Consider the following 18,996-nt stretch of genomic DNA (forward strand, 5'->3'; position numbering starts at 1 on the left):
GTCCCAACTCCAAAATTGTATCTATATTTTATTTGTTATATTCTTTAACACATACTTATATATATGTTGCTATGTTTTTTGATACACTTTTTTTAGAACTTAAACCAATCCCACAACCAAATAAAGAGGATTCAACCAAATAAAAAGGATTCAAGTGTTATTATAATTAGATGCTTTATTATCAATTTTATTGTTGTGAAAGTATTATTGTTATTAATCATCGGTGGAACAACATAACTGTTAAAATTACGTTGCAAGTGCTCATATTATTGTTATTGATATCTTGTTATTTTGTTGTCTTGTTATTATTGATATATTGTTGTTGTTATTACTATTTTTTACTTTTATTATTATTGTCTTATTATTTATTACTATTTTATGATGTTGTTTACTTATACTATAGTTGCACACATTTTAATGTTGTTGAACACTATTTTTATTGTTGTTTTATGGTTAATATTTAGTCATTTTTATGAGTTTTGAATGTAAGTGCAATTTCAATATTTTATAAATAAAAAAAACCGATCCAAACCGAACCGAAACCGCATGTTATATTTGGATCGGATTGGATCGGACATCTTAATATAAACAGATCAGACCGGTCCAGACCGCATGTTAATTACGTGTTTAGATCAGATCATTTTTTGCCTAAAACCAATTCAAATGGACCGCGAACACCCCTACCATTTACTTATCAAGTATCCTATATTTGTGCTGCCTCCCCTTCCTAATCATTTCCAAACCAAATCATACATAACTATCCTTAATCCCCACCAACCGAGAGCAATCCCACTCAAACTCCCCATACATTTATCCCTAAACACAAGTCCTACACCTAACCAAATTCCACCCAAAACCGTGACAATTCAACCTCAAAACCCTAAATCAAAACACTAATAGTAGTCTCAAACCTACACCCTCAAACACACTCAACCCTAACCCAAATTACTACACATAAATCAACCAAAAATTGGCCTAAAATCTTAACTAACATCAAAACCAAATTCCAATTCACAAAATTCAAAATTTCAAGTTAAAAACGATCCTAAAACAAAGGCAACCCTAAGAGGTTGTTATCAGATACACTCTCCTTCTATCCTTTTCACTCATTCTCTTTCACTTAATCATCTCTTCCTAAATCCTAAATCCTAAATCCTTCACTTTATCCTAAAAAAGCCTAAACTTTTATTCACCCTATCTTCATTTTCATTATTTTTGCATGTATCTTTTCGCTGTTTTGTGACATATTTCATGCTTTATGTATTTTTGTAGAACAAGATACATACAATGTGGTTATTTAATTTATATTTAATAATATTAAAATAAGTGCCTAATTAAATAAATAATTATTGTACAATAAAATTAAAATATGAGATGTGAGAATAGTACATATATATTATAGGAATTTTTAAACATCAATTAATATTTAATAGTGGTGCTAGTTTGGGACAAGTATAAACATTCCCAGGCCCACACCCAAAATTAATCAACATGAGTTTTACCCATTTTGATTGAGGCGGCTTCATATGGGAACCTGAATCTTACATCCTATAAAAATTATGCCTTTATATTCTTAGTTAATCAAATTATAATAAGTAATATATAAATATTAATTTTTTTTATTGAGTGTCAGTTTTTAATTGGAAGGAGATATGCAAACTTATCTGTATTGTAACATGAGTATCAACTTAGAGGTACTTTTATTGCCATGTCTAAATATAAGATGCGCTAAGAGATGATTGTTACTTGTGGGCCAACATTTTGCCTTTAGAAAATGAAATCAGAATTAGATCAAAATGCAAACTAATTTATAGTTAGGTTAAACCACTATAACTTTAGGCCTAGTAATAATTGGGTGATAAGTGTCCACTAATAAGCTATCATTTCCATGTTGCTCCACAAAACTTATAATAGCAAACTCTAATGTCTGTGGACTATTTTCCAGAAATATCAGCCTAATTTTTAGGAAGTGCCTACCTACATCATCAATTCTTTGATTCTTTCACACCAAGGATATAATTTAGGTAACTAGATACCATTCTTTTGTTAATTTAGGTCAAATATTGTCGTTTACTATTATTTAATTAAAGCATACACTTTATTCAAAATTTTAACTATTTAACAATTACATATCATGTTAAGAATTGATGTGATAATAACCTTAGTAAAAGAATGTCATAATCGATAATTAAATCAGATGATAATATGAAAGTTTTTATAGTTATTGCATATAAAAAGTTACTTATTTTTGGCCAATATAAAATATGACCAAAAAATATATTTTGAATTGTTTTACTTTGTCTGAAGATAGTGGAGGTAATATACATGATACATAATTATTGACAAACAATTACATACGTCACGGTGAATTTGATACATTGAATTTTTTATCAATAAGAGTAATGTTACATTTTGTTAACAAATCAACCTAATAATTCACCAAGGGCTAGGCAAATGGTACAATTCACGTAAACCTTAGTCCACATATCTTAATTGAAGATGTAATAATATCTATGAAGAACCGACTATGATGTCATCTTAAAGGGTGTCCATAAAGAACCGAATATTATCTAAACTCTCAGCATTATCCTTTTGTTGAGTTCTTTCTTTCTCTACATATATTATGGGAAATAGTGGAGTTTGATACTTCTTTTTCGGGTGAAATTAATATAGATTCACTTCTTCTCCTTTGTTTTCTTGTGCTAAAATAAGAGTTCTTGACTTCTTTCTTATAGTTTCTGTATAAATTATTGGTCAGAGAAATTCAACTACACAAGCAGCTATAATAATTGATTGACTAAGATGTTAAAGGCAATAAAATATGTTGTTTTATTAGAATTAAGAAGGAAGAAATATGGGATTTAGGCCTATAGGTGAATATAGAATAAATTATGAAGAAATGGAAATTTTATTAGGAAGAGTCACTTGTCCAACAATTCACTATGTACTTTTTTAACAACTATGAAAAGTATTAAGTAGCACGCAACATTAAAATTGTTATTAAAATACCATGTTTCACTTAGTCTTCAGTCCAAACTATCGATTCTACTAAGGACAATGATGGAGATGGTATGGTGAGAATGGGAATTAGGAGTTTCAAAGAATCAGAATTACAGATTTTTTTGTTAATCAAAAGACATAAATTGATGGTATGAATAAGGAACTAATCTACCAAAATGTAAAGTATTTCTCTAAAGTAGATTGAATATTATCTTAATATTATCTTTAACCATTTACCACACGTGAAAATACAAGACTACTCTATTATTCTAACACTCTAACCCCTTTTACTTAGATTATAAGAATCTCACATAGTAAAGTAAAAGAGAATAGATACTCATAGTTTTATCTTACAAGATGAGGTTATTTTTAAGATTTGAATTCACGATTTCTATATCATAACTCGTAAGTCATACAACATTATGATTCTACTGTACTAACTTCTACGAATTAGGACTTAGGATTAATGTTTTGATTTAAAAATTGTTGTACAAGAATAATAATTGAGACATAAAAAAAAGCATAATCATCGTAGCAAATAAAATAAAATAAACTTATTATATTGCTAGTATTTATTTTGCAAATAGATGGATCAACATAATATCAACATTGACACATTACCACAACCAAAATAGAACAAACAATTGCTGCTATACAAATCAAACATATATCACTCACGCACTACATCATCTCCATTAATATTGAGATTTTACTTGGGCTCTTCATTAATGGAGAAGTCCAACTCCACACACTATGCATCAGACTTTTGAGAAATATCATTAGAATCAGCACTGGTAGGGTACCCAATCCCATGGCGATAAGTAGGAAACACCATGAACACCGTACTAGCCACCACCCCAATAACCGGTGGCGCCACCTGCAGCAATAGCTTCTGACCAGTCTCAAACTCCGGGTAAAAACACTGCACAGTGTCAGTATCAAGCAACCCTAATACAGCAAACACTACCACTGAAAGAAAAGCGTGTGCAAAGTCCCCAACCCTAAGCTTGTATGCCGATAAGTTAACACCGTCCGACGCCGGAGAAGGGTATAGTCCCTTGGTGGTTACGATGCCATAGTGGCGCTGGCCGTCGGAGCCGGTGTAGCTGTCGGTGAAGGAAGAGAAGGCACAGTTGAAGCCACCGAAGATGAGAAAAGCGCCACTTAGGTACTTGTTTAGAGTGATGCAGTGTCCATTGTTGGTTAGGACAGGGTTGAGAAATTGGAAGAGGAAAACAGTGCCTGTTGGGAGAAGCTTTATTAGGTTTCCAAGGTTTGATAATGTCTTGCTATACATGCTTGTTTTTGCATTTTGTGTGCTTATTGTTTTGGAGCTTGAGGGTTTGTTTTTGTCACCCATTTTCTTTTTCTTTTTTTTGGGTATAAAGTAGGGTTTGGAGGTGAAGGTAACGATTATACTCACACAGTGTTTGTTTTTGTGGTAATTTCTTTGTTATTTGGATGGTGCAATTGTGTGGTTTTATAGAGGGAGAGGGAGTTAGTTGCTTCTACGCAAAATGAAATGTGGCTGGATGAGAAGTGGGTTTGGGTTGTGATGCTTGCTTTAACTTTTGGACATGGAGAGCTTCAATTCTAATTCAAGTTTTAAGGAATTTTGAAATGAGTATAATATATATTTACATACTATTAATATAAAGATTTATGCAGAGTTAGTATGTCATTCATCATTTAATTTTTTGAAGACTCAATGATATTAAAACATGGATGGTGAATGATGGAATAAAAGTATATAAAACTTGTACACTATTGATACATATATTTTTTTCTCTTTTAAAATTGGAGTGGAACCTTAAAATATATAAATTTAGTGTCATCTACTTAATTATTTAAGTTGAAATTGACACCAACAAAATATGCATAAAACTAAATGGATCCTCTAGTGGTGGGAAGCAATTAATGGTTATTATGTATATGCACACTTGCATGGAGTGAGGAGGAGACAATGAAGATATATGTATATTCTAACTTTAGATATGTAAATCCTCCTCTATTTTATTATTAATGTGCATGTGGATTTATTGTAATAAAGATATATTTATATTCTTGCAAGGATTAGTTTCACATGAGACTTTTTTATAAGGGAGTGAGGAGTAGAAAATGAAAAAGAGACAAAATGAATTTATGAGAAATTTAACACCCAACTCAAAATTTATATCTAACAATTTAATCATAACATTAACAAGAATGCAACAAGTTGAGTGTAATTTTGATGCAATACCTTAGAAATTAAAAGATATTTTACATATTTAAGGTAAGAAATGGTGACTAATTATATTTTTTAAATTGTTCTAATTACATTATCGACCCATCTTTTCGGAAATTACTTCTTTGATGTGCTTTTAGGGAAGTTGTGGTTGGCATGCCCAACTTACAACCCCAACATTGAGATCGTGCCAAAGTCGTGCTTTCTATGCTCCTATGCACGTTTTCTTTTCTTCAAATTTGTCTCCATACCGTACTTTAGAACCATGGTTTCGATTTTTTTATATTTTGCCTAAAAATTAAAATTAAGATTGTGTTTGGTATACACAATCTTAATTTTAATTTTTTTTGGAAACCATCTACCTTATTAACGATTTCAATATTTTTTGAAAATAGTATGTCAATGTTATTAATATTATATCAATTATCAAATCAGTCAAGATATTGATATGATCGTATAATGGTTTATATCCTCAATCAAAATGTTTACATCGATAAATATATTTATTTTGCCTAGACTCTACAAAAACATAGTTACATAAATTGTTAAAGTAATTTTCTCTAATTTCATTCCTTGTTGCTTATTTAGAATCAAATTACATTCCAAAGAACAATAATTATTATTCATTAAATCACTTATTCCATATCGACAATCATGACCAACATCTGAATTAGTGCTACGAAAAAAAGATGACTAAGTAATATATGTTATAATATTAGGTACATCGACAAATTCTAACTCATCACCATATATCTCAATATATTACTTGTTACTAAAATGGTTAACAATTTGTTTGATAAGTTGTATTAGTTAGAAGGTATCAATGGCACTAGATAAAAAAAATCACTAACAATATGTATTGGAAGAATCAGTGTATATAGAACAGGTTTTTTCTCTCATGTTGAACTGCAGTGTATCTTTGAAGTGTTTCCCTTATATATATTTTTGTTAAATGAGACTGAATAATATATATAGCTTACAAAGCTAATGAATGGTGTGGACAACATGAAAAAAACTGAACTGAAAACATGTCAATTCACTAAAATCGTGCTTAAAAGCTAAAATTTCAGTTAAATAAGAATCGTGCTTAAAAGCTAAAATTTCATTAAAATAAGAATCGTGCTTATGGGGCATGATTTCACTAAAATCTAAATCTTCTTGAAAAATGAAAATAAGAATCGTCCTTGGGGCGCTGTTTCACTAAAATATAATAAAAAAAACACATGAATAGTACCTACGAGTTTCTAAAACTTGAAAAATGTTGCAAATCATGCTTGAGAGACACAATTTTACTAAAGATGTGGCTCAGAACCACAAATACACAAACAACACTAGAAATCGTGCATGAGAGATACAACATTTCTAATTTTTAAACCAAAGAGGTAATTTCTGAAAAAAGGTGAACTTATTTTTCATCAAGGTGTACGTGTGACATAAACTTTCCCATTAAATAGGGTAAGTCCAGAAAATACAAAACTAATGGTTAATTAAACATCAAAAGGAAATCATGGGCTAGGTATGAGGGAACATATCATATCACCTTATCTCTTTAATTAATAATTGCAAACTATTACCCATTATTTATGACTTCTTGGTCATAAGAAAACAATTATCAATTCATTTACGTTATACTTTCATTAGTAGGAAGTATGTTACATCAGAAACGTGAAATGATAATTCACCTAGTATTATGCAATATGCATTGTAATTTTTTGCAATTGATGCCACCACAAATTTTGGGCTTTATCATAGAAATACCTATGATTGGCAATTATTTTGTCATTCGGACACAAGCTTGTTATTTGTAAAATTATGGTAATGAATTATAGATTAAAGACACAAACTTATACCTACTTATACATTATTCTACTTATATATTTGTTATTAAAGCCGTTATAAATAGCAGGCTTTCCCTTTTATCGCTACACTGCATAGAGGAAAGGTATATGTTTGAAATTAACTATAGAAATATGTTATATCTTCCTAAAATATAAGTTTAAAAATTATTGCTGGGATATTTGAAATATTTAGTCTCACATTCCATAATATTACAATAAAGTAGAATATCAATATTATATATTAGACTTGTGTCCCTTGTTATTATATGCACCAAATAAAAACAACACGTGGACACTTGGATCTATGAGTGTGTAAGTATTTGTAATCTTTATTATTTAATAATATATTGATAGCCGTTCAGCGCTTCCGGAGATATAGACATAATTGATTGATCCCCATTATCAAATTTTCTTGTTTCTTCTATTTTATTTATTCTATAGTCTTTATTTTATTGCTTCTGGTCAACACTGCGCACGACCGCTTCTGCTGCACCAACAAAAAAACATGTTTTGCTTAAAGTAATAAGTGTAACCTTTTTATTATTAAGAATCTTTTTAAAATTGATAATTAGGAGTATATAATATTGTTATTAATTATATTTGATAGTAGAAAAATCCCATAGTAAATCATAAAAAATATTGAAGTTGGGTCTTGCACTTGGTATCAATCTATCACCAAACATTAGTATGTCAAAATCATTTAAATTCTAACGAAAAGATGGATGTCCTAAAAATAATTTACACTTTCAATAATGCCCATTAAACTCTTCTAAAAAAACAAATTTTGTTATAATGAGTTCAACTAAAACACAGTAAATTGCATTCTAGAAAATTATTATGATGTTCTTCCATCATTCCAAGTAGTACACGTAAAGTTATTTAAAAGAAAATTTATGTCAACCATCAAAACAGAATCCCCTAGCCTTATATATGCTTCAGTCAGAGGCGTGTGGGATAACCAAAATTGATGATGCTATTTGCCCATGCTGACCTAAAAGTTCATTCGAGTTATGTATTAGTTAGAAGTGTTACTATTAAAAATCAAATATTCAACCTTTAACATCTTAAAACATTTGATGATTTAGTGTTGGAACATGGTTTGTTGAAAACCATGAGTGAAATTTTTTGGGTGTGAAATATAAAAAACACCCAAATCCTACATAGGAGAGTTTTGAAAAAACAACTCTCAAGTCCCATACTGAAGAGTTTTGAAAAAAAAAAAACAACTCTCAAGTCCCACATTGGAGAAACTAGGAACTTGGAAAAAATCCCAAGTTATAAATAGAAGCCTTCTCCCTTTATATTTTCTTGCCCCAAGTTGAATATGATTTCATTCAACCTTTTCTTTCTCCCTTATATTTTCCGCCGATGCATACACTGGTAGTCAGTATTGAGGTATAAGAATTCGATAACAGAGATCTGGGCTGATAGTCTGCGTGCACACTTTGCCACGAAACGTCTTAAAGAGAGCGACCTGGTCATGAATCAGCTAATAAATATTATTTCGTGCCATTTAGAATTGTTGTAATCTACGGTTATAACATTTAGTATGATCTGGTGTCATGTATTATGAATAAGAATATGAAACATTCCTCCTTAAAATTCTTATTTCACGCATATTAATATAATTTGTAAAAAATTTACTATTATATGATTCCAAAAGAAATATCATGCCCGCATTATTAGAATTAATAATTAGTAAGGGCATTTTACCCTTAAACTAATAATAACGACATTTTATATCAATGTTTTTAATTGAAAAATGATTTGACATCTTAATTCAAGCTGCTTTCAATTTTCATCTCTTAATGGAAGGTTGAAAAGTCTAATTATTTAATCCTATCTTGTGGCTCTTCTCAAATGCACGATCTTGTAATGAAAATCTTAAGATTGGTTTCCCAAAGAGGAAATTAAATTTGCGTCAAGGTAAGCATTACTGTGATCAACTATATATCACTATGTACGTGGATACAAAAAATAGTTAGTAACTTCATCAATTCCGTGTATGAGGAATTTTTGCTGTTTTGGGAAAAATCATGTTTTAGTTTAAATTGAACTAGAGCTTAGACGTTTCATTAATTACTTGGAAATAAATCAAATAAATGTTATTAAAAAATGGCTTCAAAAACTGTGAGTTGAATTTTTTTGACATAAGTATTGAAAGAATAATTGATTTGCAATTACATTAAATTTCGTCAATATTTTATCACCGGCACCACTTAGTTTAATATTTTTAGTATTTAGTTACTATTTAAATCATGTCTATGTATTTACAAAACCATGATTATATAAACTAAAATATGTGTCTCATCTTGGAATAACAAAAATGTTGGCACGCCCACAAAAATAATTGTGACAAATACCAATAATAATACTTTATAAGTGATGTATATATATATATTATTTTTCACATTTTATTACATAATTACATATGCTATTATTAATGTGAAAATTATCTTTAGATATTGACTATTACAAAAAAATATAAATATATATTTAAAATTAAAAATTAATTAGAATATTTGAAACTAGGTTTAGGCATGAATAGGAGTATGCCTTTGGATGTGATCATATACACAAAATTACACAACTCCTTATCCTCCTCTTCTTATGCTAATACCACTAATTTAATAATGAGGTGTATCTTTTGTGCGAGTGTTGGTGTCAACCCTTTTGAACCTGGTTAGTCGTGGAGTGTTGAGGGAGCATGTCCCAATAAGGTGTATATTTTGCGGTTTGGAGGACGAATATGTCGATCACTTGTTTTTCTCTTGCACTTGGTCTTATGGAGTTTGGCTAAAGGTATATGGGTGGTTTGGTATTTTTATGTGCTCCCGATTGGTGTGAAGTGTCACTTCAGTTCTCATTGGAATCTCATGCGGATGGACAAAAGGCATCATCATCTTTGGATGTCTATCTGGTTTGTTTGTATTTGGTGCATCCGGGTAGCTAGAAACAACATTACCTTTGAGAAGTCATCTATGAATTTTGATGAGGTAATGTTTTCTATTCATCTTCAGTCATGGACCTTGATATCGGCTAGATTCCCTTCCTTTTCTTTACCATTCTTGGTTTGGGTTTTTAACCCATTGAGCTATTTTTCTTGTTCTCTTTCTGTTAGTGGATAGGAGTACCACTTGTTCTCCTAATACTCTTATTTTGGTTATAAATTGTTATTGTCGATCAAAAAAACAATGAGATATCTTCTATAGTATAACTAAGGTCATTTTCTTATCATATTATAGATAAAGAATTAATCTATTTTGGATGTATGATTATCTTTTCCAATACAATAAGTATTATTTTCATGAATGAAATTATTGACCTTTTGATCTATCTCGAAATCCAATAAAACTTTTACATCATTGTCGTGCCCCGATTTTCAGCTGTACGACTTTGTTAGAGTCACCACTACATTTTATAGTTAAAAATGTAGAAAAATCTTTTAAACACAATTACAATGGGCTTTTGGATTTTTGATATCCATGTTCGGGAGTCGGTTACAAGGTAGGGAAAATATTAAAATGAACAAATTTATTTGTTTTTATTATTGTGTCTGACAAGATTGACTTTGGTCATACGTATTCCTATTAAGAGAATCAAAGTTTACGTAGTTCTTTAGGTAGAAAAATGTTTGTTGGTAATTAAGGAAAATATATTTGTAGTCAAAAAATTGTATTTTGCATGTTTATTTATTGGTGTAAAAAAATATTTGGTTAATTTTAGCCATTTATTTAATTAAGAAAATAAAATTTAATCGATTTTGAGATTTAATCGTTTGAAAAGAAGCGGCGTAGTGCGACATTTCGAAGATGATTTGAGAAACAAGATGCATCTAGGGCCACCTTCTCTCCCATTTTGATTAATTCTCAAAATTATTTCATAAGTATTTATAATTAATATTCTTAAGTATAAATAATTTTTTTACAACTGATAATTTTAATTGAAGTAAAAAAGTTATGATTATTTAGTTAGAAAAAATTTCTATTTGAATTTAAAAACAGTTTATTGAGGTTAACTATATTAAAGGAATTTTTTGATTCTTTTTTTTTGGTTATTACTATGCATTCATAAAGAGGATTTTTCTAACGACTTTGTTAGGTTAAAAAAGTTTGTTAATTATCGGTAAAAAAGATCATTTTGTTATTAGTTATTTATTCCATAAAAAATATTATTTATTTGTTTTTATTTTTGTTGATCAAATCTCTGTTTGATATTAAAAAAATACATTTTTATTTGCTAAATGATGTTGGTTTTATAACATAGAAACGTAATGCAAAAAGAGAAGAAAAATAAAACCTGGTGAGAGCAATGATCTAGTGAAAACAAGTGTAGATGTAAAAAGTCATGTGTCTGCTCCTTAATGACTTGAAAATGATGCAGTGTTGACTGAGATGCGTGTCACTATGGGACTAGTTGAAAGAAAGGCTGCACTGAGCTAGTTGTAGGCGTGTCAGCATGGAATAATGCACCAGAAGAAGGAAGATAGATCTAGTGCAGTTGGGTGCAGTGTAATTGGTAGGGGTGTAAAAATTCGGTTCAGTTTGGTTTTTGGTGCATTTTAGTGACTGAACCGATAAAAAACATATGGTTCGGTTCCGCTCAATTAACAACAAATTTAACTATAAGAACTGAACCGAACCGAACCACTCTTGAATGATTCGGTTCGGTTCCACGGTTTTTCCATTTACTTTTTTTTATAAAAAATCTTCCATGAATTGAGAATTAAAAATGTATTATAAGAGATACTGTTTATCCATAAAAGGATAAACATTATGACTACTATTATAAAAAAATTATGAATCATATATAACAATAAAATTCATGATTAGTAACATATATATGAATTAGTAAAATATATAATAGTTACATTTATAACCTTACGTTTCATAATTAGTAACAATGTAACAAAACATGTATAACAATATATGATATATGTTAGTTTCAAACTCAATATCACAAATATGTTCCAAATCATAAGACACTAGGAAACAATTTAGTAACTAATAACATATATAATACTAACTTAATAACAATTTAGTAATATATAACATTACAACTCACACAAAAAATGATAATTTAAGCTAGAAAATTGGTTGAAGAATTTAAACAATAATAAACCATTATTCCCTAATCCCTTGTATATATTTCTTTAATATGCGGTTCGGTTCCAATGGTTCATAAATTTCTAAAACCATAAACTGAACTGAACATAAACGGTTCCTTAAAAAAATAACCGAACCGAACCGCGAAACCGAACCGAACCACGTTTTGCGGTTTGGTTTGGTTTGGTTTGGTTTGGTTCCATCGATTTCACGGTTTAAATTGAAACCGCTTACACCCCTAGTAACTGGGACGTGTTTCACCTTGTGATTGGACAGAGTGAAGCCAACCTGATAGCAAGAAAGAGTATGCAGAATCCATGGTTCTAGATTGCTGTCAAAATGAATGTCTAGAGCCAAAAATACTCTCATCCACACTGGATCTCTAAGCTTTACACTTTCTCACCCAACGTGTTTATAAAAACAAAGGGAATTCTCACATTGTGCTTCATTGTTTGCAGTGTTTCCGCTGTATTTATAGTATATCCTTTTTTTTTAATTGCTTCCTTTTTGGTATTTTTTGGAATTGTTGGGAATGGATGGAACTTCTTTCTCTAAACCTAGACTAGACTGTTTATAGGAAAAAATAATACTAACTTAACCTAAACTTAAGCTAACAAATTTTCAACTCTGGATAAATCTAATCACTTAATTTAAGAGATCTTAACCGAACTGATTTGATCATCCTATTTTAATGTTATTTTAATGATTTTTCAGTTAACTCATTTTCAAATTCAAATTAGGTTGTTATTGTATTTTACTTATTTAGCTATTTTAACTAATCCAAGAATCTTTATAAAAATGGATAAAATAAAATTTAATTTTGTATATATTTTATATTCCAAATTTCGAAAAATTGAAATAAAATAAATAGAAAAACAACTTTTCCTCTATTTTTCCTCTCTTTTTAAAAAAACTAGTATGAGACCCGTGCGTTCGCACGGGTAATAATATGTATTGCATGAATTTAATTAAAAAGTGATTGCATAACTTGTTAAATGAAATGTGATTGAGGAATACATACTAAAACATGTTTTGTAGTAATCCATTGCTAATGTAAAGATGGTGGTACAATGAAATGATATTGAACCTCTAATGTTAAAAAAAGCAAACATGTTAGGAAAAGTTGAATGAATTTAGATGGAAATTTGCATGTTGTTTTTAACAGCAGAATATGACTAAAAATTAATTTATAAACCTTGCTTTGTTCATTAGCATCAGACATATCAACTTCATCTGAACTCAACTATTCATTTTCATCGCCTATAAGTCTATATTACAATAGTTATTAATATAAATCTAATAAATTAATACATTTAACATAATATGTATTTTAAATAAAATTGAATACTTTACCTGGAATTTTCATCAGAACATATTCATTGATTTGATCAACAATCTCAATTGTTGATACAAGGATTGCTCTACATTGAAGAAATTGTTCATCCTTGTAATGTTCTTGTAAGTTTGGGTAGGTGCTACTGACTATCACATCAACTAGGTTATCATAATCTACAATCAGAAGTTCCTCTGGGATATCAATTTCAGCAGAACCATCATTAGATTCAGATAATTTTCCATTTCCCATCTTTAGTATCCACTCAGAGAATTGCTTGATATTTGATTCATTGTCATGATTTTGTAAATGCATGTTCTTTGTAAGGGTTAAAACTGTACATTGATGCCAAAGATAAGAAGCATTAATTGTTGCATGCACACTATCCGAACGACAACCTCTTGGAACCACCGGTAATATTTGTCTAAAATCACCTCCAAATAGTACAACTTTTCTTCCAAACAGAATGGAGCCATTTGTTGTTCCCATGATGTCACAAAGACTTTTATCAAATGCTTTGAAACAAAACTTATGTGCCATTGGAGTTTCATCCCATATAATTAACTTTGTTTGTTTCAATAACTCTGCAAGTTCAGTCCCTTGATGAATGTTGCAAACTGAGTTGTCAAAAGTTGGTAGTGGAATTTTGAATTTAGAATGTGTTGTCCTACCCTAGGTAATAGTAAAGAAGCTATACCACTTGAAGCCACAGTCAATACAATATGCTTTTGAGATCTCAATGGATATGTTAGAGTACGCGACATGTGTGTTTTTCCAGTTCCTCCATAACCATATAGAAAAAACATGCGACCTTCTTGACGGTTAACAGCTTGCATTATAGTTTTGAATATTTGATATTGTTCTTCTGCATAATATAGAAGGAAATTGTCTATTATCATCTTATTATTAGAAATAGATTTATTAGTAGTAACATTAAATAAAGAATTTTGTAAGAAATTGAAAGTACTTATTAAAGAGTTGAAAATAGTATGGAAGTTTCTCTTTAATTCACATGTATCATAATTAAGCTCTTGATATATTAGTCTATTGCCTAATTGACGTGTTATGTACCCATTTGGGTATGGCATTGAAGGATATTCTTTCAAACTCCTCTGATTTCCTTCAAGTAGTTTTTCAATCTTCAATAAAGTCAGATTTTGTAGTTGTTCATCCAAAAGCACCAACCATATAAGTTATAAAAAATGTCATATAAGATATTCAAATAAAATAAAGTTATAATAATAGAATATAATATAATTGTTGAATACTTTGATTATTGGAGATATTTCTTTGATTGTAAAGAATTTCATCAGATAACTGTTGCCACATGTTCTCTCAAACATGATTTGGCCTATTGATTGATGTGGATAAAAGCATTGTGACAAATAATTTCCTCAAGTAGAAACCAAAACCTCAATTCTTTGCTTCTCTTAGTGCTTCAATGTATTCTTCATCATCCTTAAGTAAGCCACAGGCAAAACATGCATCCATGAATGTTTCATATCGAATATTTGAAACCGATCTAATATCTTCAAAACATGTTAGTCTTTTAACAACTATCCACATCATCCTAAGATAGTATAGCTCACCAGTGCATGGAGAAACCCAAATTAATCTTCCAATTGTATAACCTGATTTTCTTGGCTTCCAAGACCTAGTTTTCTTCATATAAACAAATTTTGACACATATTGAACATAACCCAATGTTTTACCTTCTGGATATTTTTTATTAGATTCCATCCAAGATGTAAACATAGATTCTGATACAGTTGGTCTTAAAATAATGTTGTCAATATCCTCATTATCATTAAAGTAAACATGTTGTTCTCTTGGAAGATGAAAGTATAATCGTTCAACAACATGTTGTCTTCCATGAATTGGAAATTTAAAAATTCTCCAACATGCTTCTGATGGTGATACATATCTACAATCAAGACATTTCTTATCCTCATCAATGTTACCGGCAGCATGCGATGCACCACCATCTATTGGTTCAATAACAACAGTGATTCTGTCATACTCTTTGTTTATATACTTGAATAAGTACTTAACAGAGGTACTTTGGTTACACCACTCCATATTAATATGAGCTTGATACTTAGTTAATAGATGCGGGTTATAAGGGACAACTTATCGATTGTCAAGATAAATACCATTTTTTTAACAATGTTTCCATTATCTCTTCTCATATAAACATGATATCCTTCTTCATCAACAATTGTAGATTGTTGAAATTGTTTTGAAAAATACCGAGAACACTTACCATCTTTCATACATGGAGAAGACCTATTGCAAGAACCACATGGACCGTGAATCATATGTGACTTCACCAAGTTGTACAATTCAGGATCAACATTCTGATTTAGAATCTCGGCAGAGATAATTCTATCAATATCATTTGGAGAAGGATATTTGCTAGAAGGATGCAAAACAATAAGACAATGCACATGTGGTAAACCTCTTTTCTAAAATTCAATTGTGTACATATCTGAAACTTGTGAGATAAAACAGGTTAATTAGTCATAGTAAAAAACAAAATTAATTTACATTTACCTAGAATCTCTGAGATTGAAAATGACATTCTTTAAATAAGCTTGTGTATGAGAGAAAACCCTTTTATCAACAACGCCGATAATGTCTACAAATTAAAAACATTAAGTATTAATATTAATATAAATAAACTAAAAATTTGAACAATTTCAAAATATATATACTATCAAAAAATTACCTACTAACAAATCAACATTAAAGTCTCCAGCAATTATTTCAGAATTTTTTTTAAAATCGTATTGAAATTGAGGTATATCAGCAAACTCTTTCTATCTTAGAGTTGTATCAGTAGTAAATTGCAATCTGTAAGCATGATTGTATGCCTTAAATTGATGATCATTGTGAAACACATTGAAATTATGCATGACATAGGTGTTGTTTTCAATCAAATTATCTTTCCAATGATTGAATTCATCCTTTTTAACTAAAACCTGGATCTTGTCCCCTACAAACAGAGATGGTTAGTAATTAAATTGTAATAAACATGTGTTTTGGATGTAATGTTACCTTGCAGTCCATTAATATCATCTCTAAATGTCCGGGTTTAGGTGGAAGTTGAACGTGTCAAATTTCTCTAATTCTAACAGCTATCTTCCACAGGTGTTTTGAGTCATTCAAATCCCTTACCATCTCAAACGGGCGTGATATTGACATTAATACATCAAATCCTAACTTATGGAAACATTAAGCAACCATAAATAAAAGTATTAAGCTATATCAAAATTAACAACAACATTTAAGTAAAACATATTAAAAACATGATTGTGAACTCATGAAAGAATGATAATCTAGTAAGATAAAAAATGTTAAGGTCATTTTTTTGCAGAGGTGAGCTAATAGGTAAGCTACCACATAATATGCAGACCTTATTTGTTGTCGAAGATATTACTCTCTGCATAAGACTCAACCATTACAATCTGGAAATTAAAGAAGCGATAAATGAAGACAATAATAAATTATGATATGGACTAAATTCAATTATTATAAAGTCTATGAAATATAGACTTCAAACAATCAACTAATACTTTAGACAATATACTTGTTAAAATAGTGATGACGGTAATAAATTGTTATTAAGGTTCTTGAAATAAAAAAAACACAATTAAAATTTACTGTAAACATCATAATGTTAATCTTCAAATAATTATAACCAACTAACAATGGATATGCAGAGAGTCAATTTCGTATTTGAATGAAACAACTTAGAAAGTACATCACTTATGTATTATGAAATTGTGAAATGTGTTGAAGTTTCAAAAATAATATGGAATTGAGATTTAAATGTGTGTTACAGAATATTTATTATTTAACAAATATATATTCAAGAACAAAAAAGTTAAAGTTCAAATTTTTAAGGCAAAAAATTTTGAATAAAAGAAGTATCACTTATGTATAACCAAAATGATAGCTTTGTTCAATATTGATGTTAGAAGAAGTCTGCACAAATAAATATATTTGGTAAACAGGATAAATGTACAAAATTTGCCTGAACGGTTTTGCCCCAAAGACATTTCTTAGTCCATAACATCTGGAAAAAAATACTCAAATTAAATAAAACATTATATTTTATGTACATGATTCTCGTGGATGACTTTTACCTTGAAAAAATTCATTGAATCTTATGGAGCAACTAATGTTATTCAATTTATATTATATATTACTAATATTCTGTAACACTGTCATAGAGTATTAAAAAATAATATCAGAGACACTGTATTAAAAAATAAGTATGTAATTAGAAATTTGTATCAAGAATATCATAGGATGTTAATACTATTAATAACAACTTCATTATACAGAATGAACAACATATTATAGTATAAACATTATTCGAAATAGACATAAAGATGAAACTTTTAACACAAAAAATATGAAAGAGACATAAAAAAAAGCCAAAAAACATTATTCAGAAGTTAAATGCATGTAATAACATGTAATCAAAATCACATTTTTCAGACATTAAAAATCTAAAAGTAGATAACATGTGAAAAAAAGGAAGTGGCAGATTCACAAAAGGCCAAAGATGATAAACATTCTTCAAAACTCAAATACATGTAAAAGTAACAACCAGATCTGAAAAAGTAGACTGTGTCAAAGTAGATTGGATCTGGAAAAATCATAAAGATGAAATTGTTAACACAAAAAATATGAAAGAGGCATAAAAAAAAGTCGAAAAAGATAAACATTATTCGGAAGTTAAATGCATGCAACAAACATGTACTCAAAATCACATTTTTCAGACATTAAAAATTTGAAAGTAGATAACATGTGAAAAAGTAAGTGAAAGATTCACAAAAAGCCAAAGAGGATAAACATTCTTCAAAACACAAATGCATGTAAAAGTAACAACCGGATCTGAAAAAGTAAACCGTGTCAAAGTTAGTCGGATCTGGAAAAATCATAAAGATGAAATTTTTAACACAAAAAATATAAAAGAGACATCGAAAAAAGCCAAAGAGGATAAATGTGAAAGTAAAACGAATCTGAAAAAGTAGACCGTGACATAGTAGTTCGAATCTGGAAAATGCATGTTCAACAGCCAGAAAGAAACAAATATTGAGATGTATGAAGTATAAGGAAGAAGAAGAAACAAATATGCTTCTAACAAATAAAATACCCAACATTCGTGTTAGCACTTAGCTTAAATATCATGTTTGAGATGTATGAAGTATAAGGAAGAAGAAGAAACAAATATGTTTCTAACAGAAGAAAAAAAAAACAAATATGTTTCTAACAGAAGAAGAGAGAAACAAATATGAGTTCTTATAGATAATGATGGAGAGAAGAGATGGAAAGGAATAAGAAACGAAAAGATGAAGAATCAGAACTGAAAAGAAGAAGAATAATGATAGAGAGAAAAGATGAAGTACAATCTATTACCTATATAATAAAAAAAACTCTCTCATGACATGTGTCAATCTCTCAAGCCCTCATGACATGTGTCAA

General features: G+C 29.5%; 2 protein-coding genes across 2 annotated transcripts in view; one reads left to right on the forward strand and one right to left on the reverse strand.

The window, feature by feature from the left end:
- The window catches only part of LOC109330039 (probable protein phosphatase 2C 35), a 19,784-nt gene extending 15,248 nt beyond the window's left edge, over positions 1–4,536 (forward strand). Inside the window, exon 4 of the mRNA XM_019564021.1 lies at positions 4,495–4,536. Coding sequence (XP_019419566.1) covers positions 4,495–4,521 — 27 coding nt within the window. The 3' untranslated portion in view covers positions 4,522–4,536. The remainder of the gene's footprint in view (positions 1–4,494) is intronic.
- On the reverse strand, positions 3,540–4,457 carry LOC109330041. Its single transcript, XM_019564023.1, has 2 exons — positions 3,735–4,457; positions 3,540–3,653 (listed from the first exon to the last, which is right to left on the reverse strand). The coding sequence occupies exon 1, from the start codon at positions 4,358–4,360 to the stop codon at positions 3,752–3,754; it is 609 nt and encodes a 202-aa protein (XP_019419568.1). The 5' UTR covers positions 4,361–4,457; the 3' UTR covers positions 3,540–3,653; positions 3,735–3,751.

This window comes from Lupinus angustifolius, chromosome LG16 (assembly GCF_001865875.1).
Source record: "Lupinus angustifolius cultivar Tanjil chromosome LG16, LupAngTanjil_v1.0, whole genome shotgun sequence".
NCBI classification, from domain to species: domain Eukaryota; kingdom Viridiplantae; phylum Streptophyta; class Magnoliopsida; order Fabales; family Fabaceae; genus Lupinus; species Lupinus angustifolius.